We start from the raw sequence: 22,067 nt of genomic DNA on the forward strand, positions 1-22,067 counted from the left end.
AGTAAATGAAGAAAATCCTGTCTCACAGATTTTTTAGCCTTCTGTGATAATTGTGCATACTCTTCTTGGATACCAGCAAAACTCAACAAATGGTCGTTTCTTAAAGGTTAGTTACAATGCAGAATCTGAAACCATTTGAAAAATATTGGCTTACTAAGTTATGCAGATCTTCCAGATATTGATGCATTGTATTATTCAATATTTTAAAAATCCTATTTCTCTTTTTTTTAAAGATTTTATTGGGGAAGGGGAACAGGACTTTATTGGGGAACAGTGTGTACTTCCAGGACTTTTTTCCATGTCAAGTTGTTGTCCTTTCAATCTTAGTTGTGGAGGGTGCCGTTCAGCTTCAAGTTGTTGTCCTTTCAGTCTTAGTTGTGGAGGGCGCAGCTCAGCTCCAGGTCCAGTTGCCAGTTGCTAGTTGCAGGGGGCGCAGCCCACCATCCCTTGCGGAACTCGAACCAGCAACCTTGTGGTTGAGAGCCCACTGGCCCATGTGGGAATCGAACCTGCAGCCTTCGGCATTAGGAGCACGGAGCTCCAACCACCTGAGCCACTGGGTCGGCCCTTTTCTGTCATTCTTTCAAATAAAAACGAACCAATGAAAAGAGCAGCTAATTCAATTCACACGTCTCAAACAATTGTACAACCACATACGTCAGTAAGCAGCAGAAGGGCTTTATGTACATCTTCCATTTCATCACATAGTACTTTAAAAAGTCATATACTCTAGGAAAGAGATTTCATAAAGTTAATAATTTGTACTGCTTCATGAAGGATAGCCTTAAGTGAAAGTGGCTTTTAATTCTTTTTTTGCATAGGTGTGCCAGTAAAGAATACTCTAGTATGTTGGTGCCACACTGCCTTGATTCATACAAAGGTGCCAGCAGTTTCACCCACTGTTGCTTCTCTACCACCAGTGAAAATGTCAACACATGAAAAAGAGCAAATAATGTCTTACTATTATGAAAATAATTTTGACCATGCAGACTCCCTCAAACCATCACAGGCACTTTCAGAGTCTGTAGACCACACTTGGAAAACCCCAGAGTATATCTGCAGAATGTATCCATTCATTCAAATATTTATTGAGCCCTTTCTATGGGCTAGGCACTGTTTTAGGCATTAAGAATAAAGCAGTGAGCCAAAAAGGAATATATCCTGACCTCCTAGAGCTTATATTTTAGCATCATCCATCTGGAATATTACTCAATAAATGTTTTTAAATTCATTTATAATTCGAATGTAATATAGATTTCACAAACAAGTGGTGCCCTATCTCGAGCTTATGTTTTCAACAATTTCTAACATTTGATAATGGAGCCAATCCTTATCATACTAGAAAAGTTAGCAAATGATATAAGTACCTCTCCAAGCAGGGATCCCTTCTCTTGAGAAAACCAATCAATGTCAGGGCTATGGGTGCATTATTTGACAAGTGTATGTTTTAATTATAGTCCATTACTACCTGGAAGTCACTTGAGAACCAGACCAACCAAGGAAGGTAAGGGAAACAGCTCTTAAGTATATATTTGCCTTTTAAAAGAGATTGCATGTTAACCGCAAATGAATAAATCTTTAACAACAGAATTTCAAGTAGTAATCAAAATCAAACAAAGACTGTCACACCCATTAGGATGGCTAGTATTTAAAAAAAAAAAAAAAAAAAGAGTTGAGAGGATATGGAGAAACTGAAACCTTTGTGCACTGTTGGTGGGAATGTGAAATGGTACAGCCACTGTGGAAAACAGTATGGCAGTTCCTAAAAAAATTAAAACTAGAATTACCATATGATCCAGCAATTCCACTTTTGGGTATGTAACCAAAAGAATTGAAAGTGGGGCCTCTTGAAAAGATATTTGTACACACACATTCATAGGTAGCAGCATTACAATAGCTAAAATGTGGAAGCAACCCAAGTGTCCAACAGTGGATGAACGGATAAGCAAAGTGTGATATATTCATACAATGTGATATTCTTCAGTCTAAAGAAGGAAATTTTGACACATGCTACAACATATATCCATATGAACCTTGAGAACATTTTGCTAAGTGAAATAAGCCAGTCCCAAAAAAATAAATACTAAATGATTCCACTTAAATGAGATACTTAGAGTTGTCAAAATCATAGAGACAGAAAGTAGGACGGTGGTTGCCCGGCTGGCAGGAGGGAGGAATGGGGAGTTATTGTTTAACAGGTGTAGAGTTTCAGTTTTACAAAATGAAAAGAGTTAGAGATGGGTGGTGATGGTTGCACAACATTATGAATGTATTTAATACCACTGAACTGTACACATAAAAATGGTTAAGGTGGTAAATTATATATGTGTGTGTGTGTGTGTGTGTGTATTTACTACAATATTTAAAATTGGGGAAGAAAATGAAATATAGAATTTGAGACAGTGCAGAGGAAAATATTTTCAAAGTTCTATACTTCCCCACTTCTTAAATCACATCTCAGAAGCAGCTGTCTACTATACTTAAATAGCTATTGTTTTCTGAGTGCCAACTATATACCATTTTCTTTACACACTACTGTTAATCCTACAGAAATGCTGCAAGATAGGTCTTAAATAATATTTTTATGTTTTAGATTTTCATGGAGGCTGAGGATAAGAGAAGTTAAGCAGCTTGTCCAAAGTTACACACAACAGGCAAATCGTAGAGACAGAATTGAATCCAGTTCAGCAGGATTCCAAGTCCTTCTTCTTTTTTTGCAACATCACACTTCCTCCCTTCCCCACACTACTTGTGATTTTAGAAACTTCATGTGACAGACACATTTCCTGTGGGCATGAGCAGTGTCACTTCAAATGTTGTCTTTAGCAAGGTTATTATGACTGAGTTGCCATTACCCTTAGAAAGAAAAGAAACTCTGAGGGTCTGAATAACTTAAAATGTCACCATTCTTATGGGAAGAGAAAAGAACTAAACCCATTGAATCCCAAAAGACTTTCTAAAAAGACCTTGTTAAAGCAGAGATTTTAGGCTTGAGCGTTTCACATCCATCCCTAGCAGAAATCTGGAATACAGTATTAATAAGAGAGCCCTAAATTGATTGCAGATTCGCATAAACCAGTGGTTGTCTGCTATCTAAAAAGAGAAGGTGACTTTTGACTCCCTTAATTCAAGAGTGGTGTAGAGCACCAGGGCAGTGATGGCTCCCTCTACTTTGAAATATGCACATAAGAGCTGGAATTTACTAACAAACTAGATATACTACATATGAAACTGTTGTCCTATGATGTACAGTTTAAGAAAATGGTCACACTGGACCTAGAAAAGCGAGACCTCAGGGAACATAAAGGCTGAATTTCAATACTAGAAGGACAATGGGAAAGAGGAATTTAGGGTTACAGAACAGAACTTTATGCAGCTATAGAAGCTAGACCCAGAGGAAATAGGTGACATTTACATGGGAAAGCAGAATTCAGCTCAATGTGAGGAACTGGGGATGGCAGCATTTTATGCAGGCAGGAATAAGGTTTAGGAGTTAGACAATAACATCAAATCTTGATTCCACCACTCTCCTGCTGGATGCATTGAACAGGTTATACAACCGCTGAGCCTTTTCTGCAAAATGGAAATAGTAATTTCCACCTCCCAGGTGTGTTATGAGGATTAAATAACATTAATCAAAGACTTAACAAAATTCCTAGCATTGGGATAAGCTCTCAATAGCAGTAGCTAATATTATTACAATAATTCTCTCATCAGTAAAGTTATTAAAAACAGAGTTGGACACTTCTGGAGGGAGTGAGTAGATGAATTTTTGCCTCTTCATGGATACTCAACCTAAATGTCTCAGGAAGAATTGCCATCTTTGTGCTCTCACAGCCCTTTTAGCAAAACTCTATTATGATATTGCTGGGTTGGGTTACTTACATGGCAGTTCTCCAGAGCCCTGCACAGTGCTCAGTAAAACTGTTATATAAATGCAGACCCTGCATTCTGGGGTAGAGTGCAGTAGACTGGTTGCCTTTCTCCTTTCCCTCTGGTTAGGAGGATATTTGAATGTGCAAAGTAAGAAAAAAAGTCATCTCTGGTAGTTCTTTGTGGTTCCTGATTCAATAGGGGATAGGAGAGTAAGGAAGAGAGTTTTTTAAAAAATACAAATCTGATGTGAAGAAAAGCTTGATCACCTCCATATTCTGTCAGGTAGGTGAAGTACATCACATTAATTCACTTAATCATTTATTCAACAAATATTGCTTGATGACTGTATACCAGGGACTGTACTGGGCACTGGGGATAGAGTGATGAACAAAGCAAGCCAGGGGTTCTGACTTTACCAGAGTTTAGAGTACAAACAACAAGACAGGCATTAACTAATGACAATAAAGTGGGGTGAATATTATTATGAGAAACTGAATTTCCGTTTGAACAGATTTGGTGACAGTAATCTCGCTGAAACAAGAACTAAACCACTTGTCTCAAAGAATAACAAGTGTTAAAATAAAAAACAAATGGAGGCCAACCTTGAAACTCCCCTGGATTCAAAACTAGTTTAGTCATACAAGCAAAGCTTAATTTAGCTTGTTTTGTAAGACTAACTTGACCTGAATCTTTCTTGTTTATGCCACTGGAAATCATAAGCAGAACTTGAACTGTTTCCCAAGATTGATGTGAGGTAATCATTGGCCAACTCCCTATCATTAAAGAAAATTCTACTATAACCAATCACTGTGAAGAATAAACAGTCACTGCTTTCTTACTACATAATGCTTTACAACAACCTACCTCTAAGCTTCATTACATGTTTTGATTTTAATGCTCCAGGTTGGTGTGTGTACAATAAATGTTTACTAATTACTATTTCAGTGATTCATTGGTTTTACTTTGGCTGTTTCTGAACCTTTGACACAAGCATGGTTTTTACCTGTTTCTATATTTCTTTGGGGTGGCTGGATGAGGAATGCTTATGGACATAAGGGAATTCTGTACTGAAACTATCCATTGGCACAGCCAATAAAAAAGGGTAAATTTGGGATGCCATTATGACACCTACCAGGGAGACCTAACCTAGTCTAACGGCTCAGGGAAGGCCTCGAAGGGGAAGTAATCCAAACGCTAAGAAGTGGGAGCCTTACAGAGATTTGAGGGAACGGAAATCGAGGATATCGTACATTATTGGAGATTTGGTAAAGGTCTAGTGAGAAACCCGTTAAGGTTCAAAAATTTCGAGAATGTGAATTACTGTCCAGAAGTGGTTGTTTTTTTGGCCCAAGCATCAAGGGGCTCGCTTGTAAAAGCGCATGTTTTAATTTTCTAGGCAGCAACGTTCTTAACCACATTCCACCAGCACTAGCTGTCTAAAAACTAAATCTCCCTGAAACCCTCGCAAACAGAGCGTGGAGGCGTAAGACGCGCGCAGCATTTCGGGCCTTGTAGTCTTGGGTGGACTTCGAGTCCCATAGAGCTGTGCGGCGGGTCGTCGCGTTTGCGCGGTGCGGGCGGCGGGCAGCGCAGAGTGCGAGGCTCTTTTGTTCGGCAGAGGGGAGGGCCGTTGGCCGGGGCCTGCGGTACGCCGCTTCAGTGAGGGGCTCGACCGCGGCCACCCGGCCTGTTGCTTTTCTGGGCGCCACTCCTCCGGCCCGCCCGACGCGACGCGCCAGTAGCGCCGCACCGATTCCTCTCGGCTCTTGGGCGCTGCTCTAAGGTAAAGAGCCCGTTAGAGGCGGGGAAGAGGAGGTGGGGGGTAACGGGGGTGTAGGCGCCCAGCGGCGGCGGGAGCCCTGGGTGAGGGGCCGCGCGTTCACTGCGGAGGTTGTGAGACCGGAGCGCACCTGGGTCCCGCGCGCATTCCACGCGAGGCTTTTCGCCGCGCGCAGAGGGTCGGCCACCCCGCGCCAGAAGGATGGAGAGGGCGGGGCGGCGTATCCTGAACCGGACATTACAGCTATTCGGGGTGGGCCGAGCACTTGTGGGTCGCTCTTTGCGGCATGAGTAGACTTAAACAATGCTACTTGGGTTGAGTGAGCGGCTGCGGGATTGGGTTAGAGAGGAAAGACTTTATGGTACATTGGGAAGAAGACAGACTGGGCAGCCTTGATGCTTGGACATGCGTGGGGAGGGTTCACAGCTGAGAGACCTGAGGTTTAGAATTGTAACCTGAGAATTAGGGGTCCGGCCGGGGCTTTCAGAGGAATTTCTGCTGCAGGACTAGGGAGAAGTAACTTTGGTAAGTTATAAGAGGAGGCTGGGTAGCCCAAGGTGCCACTTTATTCACAAGATCTGTTGAATAAATTGAGGAGTGGACTAGAAGAAGGAGGGGCAGTTTGGTGCCTGGCTTGGCTCTAAAGGGGGAGGAGCTGTTAGGGTAAACTGGGCGGACGTCCCGAGAGTATTTCTGTAAGGTGAAGAGAAAAGAGGAAACCTGGCCGCACTTCCTGATGGGTCCATACAGGGTGGGGAGGCTGTAAGAATGTGTGAAGTAAGGATGGAAGACGCTTTCTTCCCTTTTCCTACTACCTTCACTCTATGATTCCTATAGGAAGTTAAAAAGTCCAAGTGCAGCACTTGCTTTGATTCAGAATTAGTTTTATAAGTTTTTATCTGGGATTGGTACTGGTCACAAAGGACAGTGAAATTGTAGAAATGTGTGGGTAAGTTAGAGAGATTGTGAGAGGATGTGGGAAATTGGGAGACAGGAAAAGTTCCTTAGATCTTGAAATTTTTTTTCTTGGACTCTTTCCTTTTTTAGCCAGCCTCTCCTTGCTGGAAAACTTGAATACAAAGTGAGCCATACTTTACCCCTTTTTCAAAGCTTCAGATGAAGGTTTTTCATGAGCTAGTGTTACATGCAGACGTATAATGATTGGTTTAACTCAATTAAAGTGGAGTTTACCAAAAGAACAGTTATACTAGAACCTCTGGCCCAGGGATAAGATAGCTTCCTCAGTTCTGTTAAGAATTATGTCAGCAGTTTGGAATAGTTCTAAAAGGTCCATGATTTTGGAATAGATGCTTGAATACAACGGGGGAAATTAGTGCCTGTGTTCTTCCCTAGGTGCTTACAGACATTCATATAGAAAGTGGTGTGATTGAAGGACACCTTTTTGGAGTGGTTGCCCCTTAATAAAACTTTAGGGCAGTTCAGAATCTTCAGTCATTTCTGACTTTCCCTGTGCTATTTTTCTTCACTGGCTGCTGTAACCTAAATTATTTTTCATTAAAAATGTAAAAAGCGTGTAGCCTGGTGCTTATAGCTTCTTGATTAAAGGAGACCAAGTAAGAATACCCTAGCCTTCTGTATTTTTGACTACAGGATAGTAGTAATATTCTAACCATACTTCTAGAGAAAAGAAGCAACCATTGTATCTTCTGATCTTGAAAATGTTTCTTTTTCAAGTGACTAGAAAAATATTTCTTTTTGAGTTCACACAATTTAAAAAGAGAATTGATGCACTTCTGTCATTTTCTAATGGTTTACCCATCAAAATCTCCCTTTTTCATGTATTATCCCCAATGGTATAACAGATTTTGCATTAGACTTGATAGATTTTCACTTCATAGGTTATTTCTTTAAAGAGTTTTGGAATAAATGCTAATGGCTAGTTTGGGGGCACACATAAGATGGGGCCATTCAAGTTCATTCAAGTCTCTGGCACATAGGCGGTTCACATTGTTGAATGAATGGCTTTCTGAGAATTCCATGTGAATTAATTAATGCAGAATGAATTAATGTGCAATTATGTAATCAGTTTGCCCGTCTTCGATCGATGACCTTTGGCAAAAAAACTGTTGCCTGTCTTAGCCTCGGTTTTCATATACTCACCCTGGTATTAAATACAGAAGAGGTATGCAGATTGTGCAAGTGACAATTTTCAGTACCTTAGGCAAGGACTAGGAGAGGTCCAGGTCCTGGGTTTCAACAGCAAGCTATATAGTTGGAATATTTTCTGTTCTAAAAGTATCTTGAAAAATCTTTTATGTCTTTTGTATACAGTTAAATAATATTTCCCAATAGCAATGTCTATTGAAAAATTGATTAGCCTTTCCAGGGTTAATTGAAGAAATTACTCAAATATGGACAAAATTCAGATCCTGTCAGTAATTGAAGAAATTGTGTTAAATCATTCCTACCTTTAATTTTTATGATTTGCTGACCAAAAAGGGGCAACCTAACTTGTCTGTGAAATTGTGCTTTTCTCTTTAATAATACTAATACCGTGTTTCCCCGAAAATAAGACCTAGCCGGACTTCTAATGCATCTTTTGGAGCAAAAATTAATATAAGACCTGGTATTATATTATATTATATTATATTATATTATATTATATTATACCAGGTCTTATATTAAAGTAAGACTGGGTCTTACATTAATTTTTGCTCCAAAAGATGCATTAGAGCTGATGGTCCAGCTAGGTCTTATTTTCGGGGAAACACAGTAGCTAACACATCGAGGGCCTAATAGAATTATGGTATTTGAGAGGTAAGTGTCAGTAATCTGGTTTGGTTTTGTTAACTGAATGCTTTGGTCTCTGTTTTTAATTCAACTTAGTCATAATTCTGGTTTAGCTTTCTAATCGTTTTTATTTTATCTTAAGCTGAAAGATTTGCTTCAGGTATCACTGTGTCCTACTAATATTTGCAGATCCCTGTGGCCTCTCAACCCAAATCTGTAGTTTCATCCACATCATACACTGAAAGGAGGTTAGTCAAGTTTCTGGGTACCCCTCAGATAATACTCTAATTTTATTCACGCACCAGTATTTTAGTCCCAGATCCTGGAATTCGAAAGCAGGAATTCCTTTTAAAATGAAACTTCTGCTCACTGGGGTATATGGCGCAAGTTCTTGTTCTCTGCTCAGTCAGGTTTTCCCTCTGGAAAGCATTTGCCTCACAAGCAGCCACAGCTAACTAAAAAGAGTTTAGAAACATGAGTCAGGAGGACTAAAGCTAAATATACTACACGTCTTCACCTGCCTTTTGATGACTCCTACGGAGTTGCTAATGCTCAGCAAGGTACTTCTTCCTTGTTTAGGATTTGTAGGTCAGATTTCTCTTGCTGATCACTCCTTAAAAAGCTGACAACTTGGGACTTCTGTTCCTTTACTGTCTGAGTCTGAGACATTCATCCTTCTTGCCCATGTAAGGTTCAACACCTTACACAGGGCCGGACCTATGTTAATTGAGTGAGTGAAAGTAGAAACAAAATGCTTTGGGAACTACAAGGAAAATAAATAATATTTGGGTAGGTTTTATGGAAGCTGTAGCATTTAAACTGAGTCTTGAAGGATGGGTAGGATTTTGACTGCCGGTCTTGGCCAGGAGGACACTTCTTAATGAACAAGGCCATGCATGGAGGGACGTGCAGGAGATATTCAGGTTATAGTTTTCTGTTTTGACAGCAGTGCAGGTGCGATGAGGGAAGACAGAGTATAGAATGGTGAGAACCAAAGGGTGTTAGATGTTAAACATTGTGGAATTTGGCCTCTGTTTTAAGGAGGAAGAAGCCTTGTAGAAAATTTTGTAACAGTTGCCTACCACTTTCCTATTAAGTCTACTCCCGCCCAAACTGGTTTACACACCATCTACCTCAGACATGCCTCATTGCTTTTGTTCACAACAGTTCCTTGGGCCAAATTGCCCTCCTCCAATCCACCTTTTCAAATGCTGTTGGAGTTTGGCTGCAATCCTAACATTCAAAACCTTTCCTAATCACCCTAGTCATTTATTCCTCAGGCCCCTGTAGTGCTTTTGTGGCTACTTATTATTGCTTATATTTCTTTTACTAATTATTAAATACTCTTTGTCATTTCTCCTGTTGAAATGAGCTTCAACTTTTTTACCTTTTTATGTTTTTATCATTCAGTCCTGGCTCTGTGTCTTACTGTTGGAAGACTTTAGGAAATTTTCTTTGCTTCAGTAAGCCTTTAGTTTCCTCATTTGTGAAATGGACTTAATAGAGTTGTTGTGAGAATTGAATTAAGTGCCTTTATATGCATTAAGTGTTAAGTATTCAATAAATGTTACTTATTATTATGTTATTATCACTTACCCTTAAGGGATTCTCAAAAGCCTGTACTTCTTGGGTGTCTCCACATCCCATCGCCTGACCACATAACTCCATTTGCCTGGGTCTGAGCGGGTTCCCGTAAGTGTGGCATGTTCCATGCTTTAGCCAGGGTGACTTAGACATCCTATGTCCCAACCAGGCACTTAGTAAATACTTATTGATTTGATTTTGTTTTTTAACAGATGGTATTAAAAGCTAGTGAAGCTGTAGTTATAAACTTTTATAGCTATTAATTGACTAGATCTTAAACCTAAGCTAGAGGCAAAACGGGGAAGGAAAACAAGGAATGGAAAAAGAGGCTAGATGGAAGAAGGAATGAAGTGCGGAGTGATACGCACAGTAATTATCATCTGGTCCTTGCCTGCCACTCCCTCCGTCTGCTTCTTTCAAACCTGGACACATTTCTGTTCCTCAAATAAAGCTTTTCTCACCAGAGCACTTTGAACCAACTACTCCCTCAACTGGTGTGTTTTTCTGATTTTTTGCTGAGCTGTCTCCTTGTCATTCAGGTCCCTTTTAAATGTTAATCTAAAGATGTTTTCTTTATAGTATTTATCGCTAATTGCTTCTTGCTTATTGTCTGTGCCCTTGCTCTGTACATGCATGCGTGCACACTCCCACTCATGCTCACGCACTTGTTCACATTAGAATATAAACTCTGAAGAGACCAGGGATTTTGTCTGTCCTGTTCATCCCATTTTTCTAGCCCCTCATATAATAGGTGCCCAACAGATAATTGTTAAACGCATACTGTAGGAGCCTGTTCATAGGAATAGTTAACCTAAACCTAGTCTGGTGCTTCGAAGAAGCTTCTGACGGAGACATTTTCATTAAGGGAATTGGTCAAGTGAAGACTGGTGCAAAGAGCAAGGTAGTTGTGATTAGTATGTTAGGTACAGTGGTCTTCAGCTCAAATGCCCTCAGATAATAATAATAATATGAAGAGCTCTGCTTGTCTAAATCAGTGGCTAGTATTAAGAATGAATTGGGGGCGGCCGGATGGCTTAGTTGGTTAGAGCGTGAGCTCTCAACAACAAGATTGCAGGTTCCCGCATGGGATGGTGGGCTGCGCCCCCTGCAACTAAGATTGAAAACGGTGACTGGACTTGGAGCTGAGCTGCACCCTCCACAACTAGATTGAAGGACAACGACTTGGAGCTGATGGGCCCTGGAGAAACACACTGTCCCCCAACATTCCCCAATAAAAATTTTAAAAAAAGAATGGCAAGAGGTGTTGGTGGCTTGGAAAAGGATGGTAGTAGTGAGGCTAAGAAAATGTATGAATTGAAAGATATTTAAGGTATAAAATCAACAGGATTTAACAAGATACTGGATCCATGGAGGATGAGTGGGGAGAAATCAAGGAGGATTATCATATTTTTGTCTTGAACTCAGAGCTATATGAATTCTTAGAAAAACCATTGTTCATTTAATTGGGTGATTGGCTTTTTTTTTTTTTTTTTTTTAAGTATATATGTAAAATCTGAGCCTGAAGTTACAAAGTCTGATGTTTGTTAGAGAACTTTACCATATGGATCATCAAAACTGATTTTTGGTATTGACATAGGTCTTCAGAAATCTTAAAATTCTTTTTGCAACTAAATTGTTTTGTTGAAATTTTTCATTGTTTGTATCCAAAATTTACTTCCTTTTTCTCACCTATCTTATCTATCTTCATAGGAAGATGTATTCCTTTTGCCATTTACTACAAGAGTTTTGTTACTTTATTTTCCTGCCTGGGCCAGATAAAAGGAAGAGGACAAGAAATACCTACCCTTTAGGTATATGAAATCTGATTTCTCAGTTTCTGGCAGCTCTTCTGTCTCAGTCTTTCAAATAATGAGATCTAGGTTTCTCTGGATCTTTCTTGAATGTGTTCCGGAGCTTCTCTTCTGTTTTGAAAAACCTAGCCATGAATTTCTGCTATATACATAGGACAAAAGTGGTGTTTTTTTATATCATTCTTAATGCACTGCATTTCAGAGAGCTATCACTAAGCTTAAAGCTATAAATAATCTAATGAAGTAGGGCATGTATGCAAACATATAAATAGATAATTAATGCCAGAAGGTCATAAAATCTTACCTCAAAGGAATCCCATGAGGGTTATTACACCTATTTTATAAATGAGGAAACTGAGTTATGGCGAGTGTGTGTGTATTAAGAGGTCAGGGACAGGAAAGATATGCTTCTGGTGCTCATACTAGCCTTTTTTTTCTCTTAAAAAGGGCTGAGTTCGTGACTCTTGCTTCAGATTTACACCATTTCTGGACTCATTGGGACACTAAAGATGTATTTTGGTTTCTTAAAATTGGCATTTTTCTCAGTAGTCGTCTCCAGCCTACTTGCTAGGTGTTTTAACTTCAAAAATTCTGTACCATCTAGCCTTGTCAATTTCAAAGACTCAAGACTGCAGGGGCACTAAAAGCCAAAGCTTTGTTACTGGTTGCTGATTTAATTAACAATAAATACCTTTCTATTCCAGTAACCAATAATAAAAAAAATCATTGTGGTGGGTGTTTTTTTTAACAGTGATACCTTCCAATGTCTTTTCTGAAAGAACATCATCAGTCACCTCCTTATTTACTGATGACAAATTTGTAGGGAGGTTCCATCACCAGAGACCTCTTTGTCCTTTCCTGGCAGAAGCCTGGAGGAGCTGGCTCCTAGTTCTGTGTGTGTAGCAGGGACAGCTCTGCTAGGAGATGTCCTTACTGGAGTACTGTGCTCTTTATATGACCTGAGATGATTTATTGCATGTAAATCTGTTCTGTTATCTATGAGGTGTCAGAACCATCTGAATGGCTTGTTTCACAGGATGGTTTTGGAATCAAATGAGAGAACATGTGGTAGCACTTTATACACTGTAACGTGCAAACAAATGTAAAGTATTATCTTTCTAGGCATCTTAAAATGTGGCAGAGCCAGTAAATACTTAAGTAAAAGTTATAGCAGCTTAATTAACTAGGTTTAGGTCTGCAACCTCATGATATAAACTTTGAGAAGACTTGTCCAAGGATTAAGATTCCTGAGTTAATCTAGAATTGTTCGCCCTTGTGTACATCTCTTGTGATGTTCTTTTATATATTTTGACCGTTTGTTCAATGATTTTGGTGTCATAACTTAGTTGCCAGGGGGTGACCGGTTAGCTCAGTTGGTTAGAGCGTGGTGCTAGTAGCACCAAGGTTGCCGGTTCGATCCCTATATGGGCCATTGTGAGCTGCACCCTCCTTAAAAAAAAAAAAAAATAATAATAATAATAATAATAATAATAATAATAATAATAATAATTTGGTTGCCAGGATGCTTACGGGGAGCGGCAAAAGGCCTGTTAACTAAAGGCATTTTTCCATTGTGCACTGATGTGAGTTACTTTGAAATTTCCATGCCAAGCAATTCCAATTTGAGAGCTCTCCTTCCAGATACCTCTGCTGGTGTTTGGAGACTGCCGTCTTCAGAGAAGGGGGGCTTTCTCTTGAAAGAAGCCATTTGGAAACTGAGAATAGCTGGCACTTCATAATATTTAAGGGGGCTCTTGGCTTTTCTGAAGGTACTAGATACAATAGGAAGAGTGGGTTGCGTATTTAACATACTTCTCTACTAATTTTGAAAACAGCTTATTCAGGACCCTAGAGAACTACCTATAAATGAGAAAAAACTCACATTGGGAAGCCTGGCTGAGAAGCACTAATATAAAGAATCCAACTGGAGGTAGATGCTGATGAGCCAGTTAAAAAAGCTCAGCGAGAAGCAGGAGAGTGTTTTCTATATTCTTCACTTATTTGAGTTGTTAGGACAGTGATGTGAGTAAAGATGAAAATCGAGAGGGCTTACTTTAGATTTCCCCATTTGGGAGGTTTTCTTTACTTAACCGAAAGGATTTTATTCTTACTCTATTCTGACTCTTACTCCTTGGGGGCCATACGAATGCACAGAGAGAAGAGGCCTGCAGTAGCTAGAGCTGCGCCTGGCCAAAGCTGTCGTGGCCATTGGGGTCATAGTAGCAGGATCAGATGGCAGTACTCAGTACTGTTTCTTGTCTTTCCTTCCTTCCTCCCTCCCTTCCTTCCTTCCTTTTGATGATCTTATTATTTTTTAAATTAAATTTATTGGGAGTAACATTGGTTAATAATGTGTAATTTTCAGGTGTGCAAGATTATAATTCAACATCTGTATACTCAACTGTGTGTTCCCCACCCAAAGTCTAGTTGCCTTCCATTACCATCTATTAATATTTACTTTCTGAAATTTAATTAGTTGGAAGAGGGGTTATTAGCGGACAGTTACTATTTTTGGATCATCTGTAACCCATTGTTTACCTTCTGCCTATTGAGAAAGGGAGTATCTTCCAATTTCCAAGCCCAAATTAATGAAAGGAGTTGTGGTAGCCTTTGTTATCTAAAGGTGATTGTCCATTTATTTTTCTCTGCACTTGAACCAAAGACTGATGGTGAATCTTGCCACCCCTTCAACCAACAGTGAAAAGCAAACAAGGAGTAAGTAGTACTTTCTCTTGGGAGAAAACACTATTGCATTTATCCAAAAAGAAAATTGGATATGTCTTTCCTCGTAAAATAACACTTGTCATATGACAATCAGAATTCTAAACACATGAAAGCATCTCCCTCCAGGAAGAGGCACAGCCTCTGAATCCAGAGGCACAGTGAAGCTAGCCAAGAGTTAGCCCAGGATGACATGCAATCCACTGCTCAGTCTGTTCAGTAACAGAGGGAAAGGAGACTCATGTGGCACTTTCTCTAAAAGATAAGAGGGGTTGGGGAGGCAAGGCGAGCACAGTCTTCAGTATGAAAATGGAGACGAAGTGTTGAAAAGATACTCTTAGCACAGGTACGTGTTTTGAAGTGGGGTGGCTTGGGTGTTGCCTTGTTGGAGATAGGCCACACTAACAGCACCTGAGAAAACATTGTTTTGTGCCGCTCGGCAGAAGTTCAGAGTACCTTGATCTTTAGCTACATTTTTTCTTACCAAACATTAAGCTTCAGGAAGGCAGGGACCATTTCTTGTTCTCTTGAATCTTCAGTATCCAGCAGTGTCTAGAATTTTCTAGTATCCAAACAAATGTTTGTTTTTTAATTAAGTCAGCATTGCTCATATATACAGACGTGGGAATATTTCAGAGTAGAAACCTAAGCATCTGTAGATAATAGAACTGATTCATAATGATGATCCTGACTTTCACGAGTTTATTATAGTGTTTCATATAGTCCACATATAGATGGACTCTTCTCTAAAATACATTCTGTTTTTACCGGCCAACTTTAAAGTATTTTGAAGAGTTTCTACTTAAGTTAGACTCCTTTTCCCAAGGATGCTAAGAAGAACCAGTTTAACCCCAAATTGGGATGGTCTTAAATTCAAACATGGAAGTATAACTTCTTTCTTTTTTGGATTATCAGCCATACTCTTGATTTTTTTTGTATCTCATTATGGGCAACTGTGATCCATCAATTAATTTGTCGATTTCGGCTAGTTTTGTAGATCAATTTTGTTGTATTGATATCTTACGGCGCCACCTACTGACACAGATTGGTAAACATAAGGCTTTAAACCTAACAGCAGTCAGTTGTATGAGGGCTAACGAAAAAAAGATTTATAGAGGACTAGAATTTTAGCACTGGAAAAATCCTTAGAGGTTTCACCTGGTGATGTACTTTACAAAAGAATAAACTCAGGTTCTGTTATCTGTGATACCTACCTTTTTTTTCTCCACTCATTTTCTAAATTATTGCAGTGTACTAGTTCAGAGAATTTCATGGTCATTTTTTGTGTGTGTGGCCATTTGGTCATTTTTGTGAGTCTTTTTCAGTCTTAGAAATAAACTAAGTAGAATGAGAAGTTAACAAGAAACTTATGAATTGTAAATTAATTAATGGTGGCATTCATAAAAGACTGCATAAAGAACCTTAAGGGGACTTGAAAGAGGGAGCGTCTTAACAAGAATGGATTGTATGCACATACAAAAGGGAAAAATAAACTAGATGTTTAAAGAATAGAACAAACTATTTCCCACAGTAAAAATTCAAGTGCAGTACTGTGATGAAATAGGAGAAAGTATGGATCAGAGGATTATATATGACGAAGTTTGGTGTATATGCCTTATTTTTAGGAGGACTGATTTTCTTTCAATTTAATATATTTTAGATACCATGCTTTATAGTAAAAGGGTATTGGGAACTTTTTAGCTTAGAATAGATAAAAAAGTTTTGAGTCAGTATGCAAGAATAAAAAGGTTTTGCTGTGAGATTAGTTGGGGCTGTTTTATGAACTAACTTTCTAGCTGAATAAATCAGAAAACTTCACTGTATTGAGGGTGAATAGGCATACCACTTAAAATAAGCAGCATACACTCTTAAAATTATCTGTGATGTCCCTGCTTTTCTTACCATTCAGATATTCACTTAACCAAGAAAAGTGTGCCCTTATGTCCTTTTTATTTCCTTTATCATTTTAGCAGCGTCACCCTTTATACCAGGAAGCTGGCGGGCACTATGGGAAAAAAACAAAACAAGAAGAAAGTGGAGGAGGTGCTAGAAGAGGAGGAAGAGGAATATGTGGTGGAAAAAGTTCTCGACCGTCGAGTGGTAAAAGGCAAAGTGGAGTACCTCCTAAAGTGGAAGGGGTTCTCGGAGTAAGTTTCACTGACCTGGGTAAATCCATTCATTTAGTCACCAACTATTTCTCAGGAGTCTAGTAATGTGCGAAGCCTGAGGTACTCTGATGGGTACAGTGTGACTCAGGTGTGGCCTTTACGGCTTAGAGTCTAGGAAAATGAGCTGTCTGTGCAAAGTGCTGTAATGCAAGACAGTGATTTCTAAGGAGCAGTTTTGTGTGTGGCTTTAGACTGATCCACGTCTATAATGAGAAAGGAATTGTCCTTGGTAAGAGGGAAGGTTCTAAACTTTGAATTTGTATGCCCCCCACCACCCCTCAAGAAATTTTCGCTTTGCCCAGTTCTTGGGCAAAATCTAGTTACTCATTGTTAACTGCTCTTTTCCAAGGAACCAGCTCTCGTCCTCTTGTGCTTCTCCTTTGTATGAGTATGCTACCTTTGAGTGGAACATGTGACTCACTGTGCCCTCTGATTTCAGTGAGGACAACACGTGGGAGCCAGAAGAGAACCTGGATTGCCCCGACCTCATTGCTGAGTTTCTACAGTCACAGAAAACAGCACATGAGACGGATAAATCAGAGGGAGGCAAGCGCAAAGCCGACTCTGATTCTGAAGATAAGGGAGAGGAGAGCAAACCAAAGAAGAAAAAAGAAGAGGTAAGACTAGGAGTGAGAATTGTTACTAGCCAGAATTCTTACTGCTGCCACAGAAGCTGAAAGCCAGACCATTTCACACTTTTCTTCTCCTGCTTCTTGGATGTCAACAGCTGTCTCTCAGTCCTGGAATCTTAGGTAGGCTAATGCTTACAGAGTGTTTGCGGGCTCACTCTTTTGATGCCTCATCATCTACTCTTATTTTATCAGAGGTTCCAGAATAATTCATTTCCTATAAGTAAATAACTTTCAATGTTTTAATCATTATAGGTTTGAGGTAACTATATTAATTTATTCAGTACCTTAAAGTAAGTTGTCTTTTGAGGGTGAAGAAACCATTGTGAACATTTATTTTGCTTGAGATATACTTGTATGTCCATTTTTACATGTGGGGAAACCTCAAGCACTTCAGACCTTGGTGGGATAATTACTTAGAACAATTCTAAAAGGCCTGTGACTTGGAGCCATGATATTAGTGAAATACTGGCAAAAGAATTTGAACATTTTAATCAGAGAAACAGGAGTGGCTCCAGTCTGGATGGCAATCCATAGAGTTAAAATTGTTCTATTCATCTGGTTTTTGCAGTCAGAAAAGCCACGAGGCTTTGCCCGGGGTTTGGAGCCAGAGCGGATTATTGGAGCTACAGACTCCAGTGGAGAACTCATGTTCCTGATGAAATGGTGAGTCTGCCGATAGCTCTGTGTGGTTGTTTTTTTCTTCTCCCATTTGTTCCATGCCAGAGGAAAAGAGTTGGACCTTCGAAATTCCAGTCACCCAGGTGTGAAATCTTTAAGATGGCATAGTCCTTCGATAGTGACCCTCGGCCTGACTGCCAGCCTGGACTCATGATTTACAGGTAGGGGCCCTTAGGATTCTCAGACCTTTGCCCATTTTTTTAGGAGGTGGGAGAAAATCTAGAATGGAGAGGGTGTGGGGAGGAATCACATTTCACTTCTGTAAGTGAAGGAAAACAATATGAAATGTGATTGAACCACCCTCCCCTCCTGCCACCTCCTTAATAAAGATCGGCTGGCCCCAGGATCAGACATTCTGTTAACTTCTCAACATTAGGAAAGAATTTCTGCTGCTCTTCCCTTGTCCTTGACTGTTAACGATCCTTTCCAATTTGTACGGATTCTACAATTCCCGGATCAGCCAGCAGGGGTCAGCAAGGTCCCTTTTCTATAAACTGAGTTTAGAGCATGCCTCCTTTTTTCCATTATAAGTATAAACACCAGTGGTAGTAATGCTCCATGAAACAGCTTAATGGACACAGTTATCTGAACTGTAATTAACCCAAAAGTCTCTATAATTTCCCTACTTTCTGTCCAAAAGGAAGGCTTTCTCCCCCACCCGCTTGTTTTTTTGCTTGTTGAAAATGCTTGTGCTTCCCCGCCCCAGTAGATCTCAATCATTATTTTTTAAATGTAAATTGAGTGAATAATTCTAAGCCTTTGCCAATGAAGGCAGCATTCTAGGTGCTTTGTCCTTTTGTCATTGTAGAACCTTCTCTGAAACTCATACCTGTACTAATTCCTCTCCTTTAGAAGGTGGCCAGAGAGGCCTCTCTTTAACACCACTGACGCCTGTTCACAACTAGCTGAACCTGTTTTCTTCCTATGCATTCCCTAGGTGTTTACTGAATGTGACCTCCTTCTAGCTGATGTATTGCTAGCCTGGAGGAGAAAAGTTCTTTTTTTTTTTTTAAGTTCATTTTTAGGGTGTTGCATATGGAGGGAAAGAATTGATTCCGGGAGTTAAGTCAGTCCAATTAGAATACACATTGTCTGCATGTGACCAGTCTGAATTACAGTAGTGTCCCCATCTTGCTTAGGATTACACTCCTTTGGTTGACTCACTGCTGTGTGTAAAAATTATAGCTGAATATAACTCTACAGGTTAAGATTAATGTTGGTTATAGAACCAAGATTATTTTAAAGTGATTTTCCTGGAGAGTGGAAATACTTGTCCCGTTCCAAAAATAGCAAATATTTCTATGCATGGAAATGACTGAACTTACATCAGAGGGTGTTGATGAATTGTCAACAAGGGGCAGCGTGCTTCAGGGTCCCGTACTGTTATATTCCTTTCCCTCGCATTCACTTGAGTCTGTTGTTCAGAAACCTACCTTACCTAAGCTTACTCTTTGGTTCTGTGTGGCTTTGGTTTACCTGTTGCTGGGTTTCTGGAAGTTTTAGTGGTGCTTCATCAGCGATCCTATCCTATCTGCGGCCTGCCCTTTGCTTCTACTTCCATCCAGGACATTCCCAATGACCTGAAGATAGTGCTTAACTCCTGCGTCCCTTGTAATATGGATGTGATTTTCAAATTTTGAGAACATTTTAAAATTCAGAAGAATATAGAGAATTATGTAATAGTTCCTTCGCTTTCTGCCTCCCAGTGTTGAAACACCATTTCAAAGCATCAGGGAGTTGTGGCGTGTCTGTGTGAGCATGGCATTTGGTAATGTTAAATTAGGAGTCAGCAAGAAAGTATCCACCTGCATTGTCTCTGGCCAGTGTCATATTGGTGTTAAGTCTTATCCTACACAGTGTAAAATCTTGTTACCAAGCCAAGATCTCTCCATGGGCTCGTAGCAGCTGGGCTGTGGCTTTTGGAAGAGGGCGGTAGCCTTTCTTCTTCCCTCAGAGAATCTGAGAGTCATACCTTTTTTGGCCTTTCCTAGAGGTTTAGATGTGACAGATTGTGTTAGGTGACCTAGCTTTTGACAAAGCTATCCCGAGGGGATTTTTCAATAGCAAAAGGTCTCCAAAGATGTCACTTGACTAAAAACTGCCAGTAAATGCAGCTTGGGCCATGTTGGCACCCTTCCCTAGTTTACTCTTCTGGAATTAATATTTTTAAAGCCCTATCCCTGGGTGATCCAAGTTGGGAGACCACTAGCACCTGGCCTCAAAGTCTCTCTGTGCTTTGTTCTGCAGGAAAAACTCTGATGAGGCTGACCTGGTCCCTGCCAAGGAAGCCAATGTCAAGTGCCCCCAGGTTGTCATATCCTTCTATGAGGAAAGGCTGACGTGGCATTCCTACCCCTCGGAGGATGATGACAAAAAAGATGACAAGAATTAATTCTCTTGAGTACCAGCCCCTGTCACATCTGACTGTGGGTTTCAGGTGGGGAGAGGAAGGAGTTCTACTTGTGTTGACACCATAGAGGTGGCTTGAGAAGATGTCCTTTGAAGAGCCAGTATAGTTTCTGTGCCCTACAGCAGCCCAAGTGCTTTAAAGCCACTCCATGCTGTATAGTTTGCACACTCATCCCAGTGGAGGGGAAGGAGGATAAGTGTTTCAAGGCAGCCCATTCTGCACTTCGCTGAGAAAAGCAAAGGGCCTTCTATGAAGGACAAAACTTGCAGAATGGGTGTATGGGAGAGCAAAAGGTACTGTAGATCTTCAAAGAGCATCTCCACAATCCACAGCCTTCTTCCCAATAGTGTTAACTCTGCATTTTTACAGCGTAGCATGTGTGTAGTTTTTGGCTATTACTGGTGTATTATTTGGGTGTGGGAGGGATGGGGTGGGAAGGAAGGGAGATGGGTAGGATCGTTTTTGTTAAAATTGGGCCTGATCGGGGAAATGAAACAATGGAAAGAACAAACAACTAATGATTTGGTTCTGTGTCCAAAATATTTTATCTTTTCACAAAATGTCATTGGCAATCTAAATAAGGACTGTGAGAGACTGTTTAGAAGCTGTGAATGCCTGAAACTTATAAGCCACGGTGTTCCCTGCCTGAGCTTAATGCTGTTCCCAACAAAAGACTAACAAAGCTGCCATTTTGGGAATGGAAACTGGTTAAGGAGGGAAAGTCTTTTATTGGAGCATATACAAAGGCAGATCATTCTGTCTTAGAGGTGCTAATTATTAAAATTGACAAGAAGTCCCTTTTCCAATTGTTAAGTTATAAATATTAGCTTGTCCATCCAAGCCACTGGCTGAAGTATTTAGGGAGAGGAGGAGGAGGGGGCATGGGAGGTGTGAGAGTAAAGGGAAGGGCCCATGCTCTTGGAACTTCTATGTTTTTTGAACCTTGAACTCTGAAACCATTGGTGGCAGGGTTCAGTCACTGACAGCACAAGTTTATCGAATCACTTCAAGAGTTGGATTATTTCGAAAGACCTGGTCTCAGGAGAAGACTAAACTTTCATACTGGGGCAGTGGTTCACTTTAAAACACAAAACTTTTTTAATCCTAAGAATTAACTAATACCCAAAATACTGTCTTGAATTATGAAATCCATCGGTTCTTGACATCATCTAGACCTGTATCTAGAACTCCATTGTAAAATCTTTTTAGGCATGTGTTAGGTTTCTGTGAAAACTTTGTTTAAATGTAAACTTCATACCACACTGTCAGTTTTTGTTTTAATAAAACTATATAGATTTATAATCCTTGATTTCTGTCTTAAGTCATGCCAGAAACCCTCCTTGCCTTTTATTCCTTATAGGTTCAGCCTGTTGGAAACAGTTTCTATACTTGGATAGTTTTATTTCTTGAACACTATAAGCTTGAAAATCTGACACCTGGCCTGAATCTTTGAGTGGTCTCACCACATTAATTGAGTAAATATTTACTGAGGCTTTATAATTGCTACAGAGATGGTAAATATTGTCACATCATTCCGTCTTCATATTGCTCAAAGGTTGTTTGTTTAGTACTCTGTGACCTGAGAGCAATTCCAAACTATGATATGTTTGGAAACACGGGTTTTGACTTAGGTTTAGATCCTGGCTCATGTATGTT

At 40.0% G+C, this 22,067-nt stretch overlaps 1 protein-coding gene across 2 annotated transcripts; it reads left to right on the top strand.

Annotated features, from left to right (window-relative positions):
• Nucleotides 1–5,467: 5,467 nt before the first annotated feature.
• CBX1 (chromobox 1) lies at nucleotides 5,468–21,713 on the top strand. Of its 2 annotated transcripts, XM_019740596.3 has the most exons (6): nucleotides 5,468–5,659; nucleotides 16,494–16,670; nucleotides 17,131–17,308; nucleotides 17,892–17,986; nucleotides 18,077–18,162; nucleotides 20,249–20,385. In XM_019740596.3, the coding sequence occupies exons 2-5, from the start codon at nucleotides 16,531–16,533 to the stop codon at nucleotides 18,153–18,155; spliced, it is 492 nt and encodes a 163-aa protein (XP_019596155.1). In that variant the 5' UTR covers nucleotides 5,468–5,659; nucleotides 16,494–16,530; the 3' UTR covers nucleotides 18,156–18,162; nucleotides 20,249–20,385. The 2 variants fall into 2 exon arrangements, with proteins under 2 accessions (XP_019596155.1, XP_019596154.1); XM_019740595.3 differs by lacking the exon at nucleotides 18,077–18,162 and having other exon boundaries at nucleotides 20,249–21,713.
• Nucleotides 21,714–22,067: the final 354 nt, after the last annotated feature.

The sequence above is a fragment of the Rhinolophus sinicus genome, chromosome 12 (assembly GCF_057876585.1).
Source record: "Rhinolophus sinicus isolate RSI-liver-muscle chromosome 12, RSI-T2T, whole genome shotgun sequence".
NCBI lineage: Eukaryota > Metazoa > Chordata > Mammalia > Chiroptera > Rhinolophidae > Rhinolophus > Rhinolophus sinicus.

Bases quoted from the DNA above. Each gene is read 5' to 3' on its own strand.
- CBX1 (XM_019740595.3), top strand. From the start codon at position 16,531: ATGGGAAAAAAACAAAACAAGAAGAAAGTGGAGGAGGTGCTAGAAGAG. The intron at 17,309-17,891 runs GTAAGACTAGGA...TGGTTTTTGCAG, and splicing joins CAAAGAAGAAAAAAGAAGAG to TCAGAAAAGCCACGAGGCTT. The intron at 17,987-20,248 runs GTGAGTCTGCCG...TTTGTTCTGCAG, and splicing joins CTCATGTTCCTGATGAAATG to GAAAAACTCTGATGAGGCTG.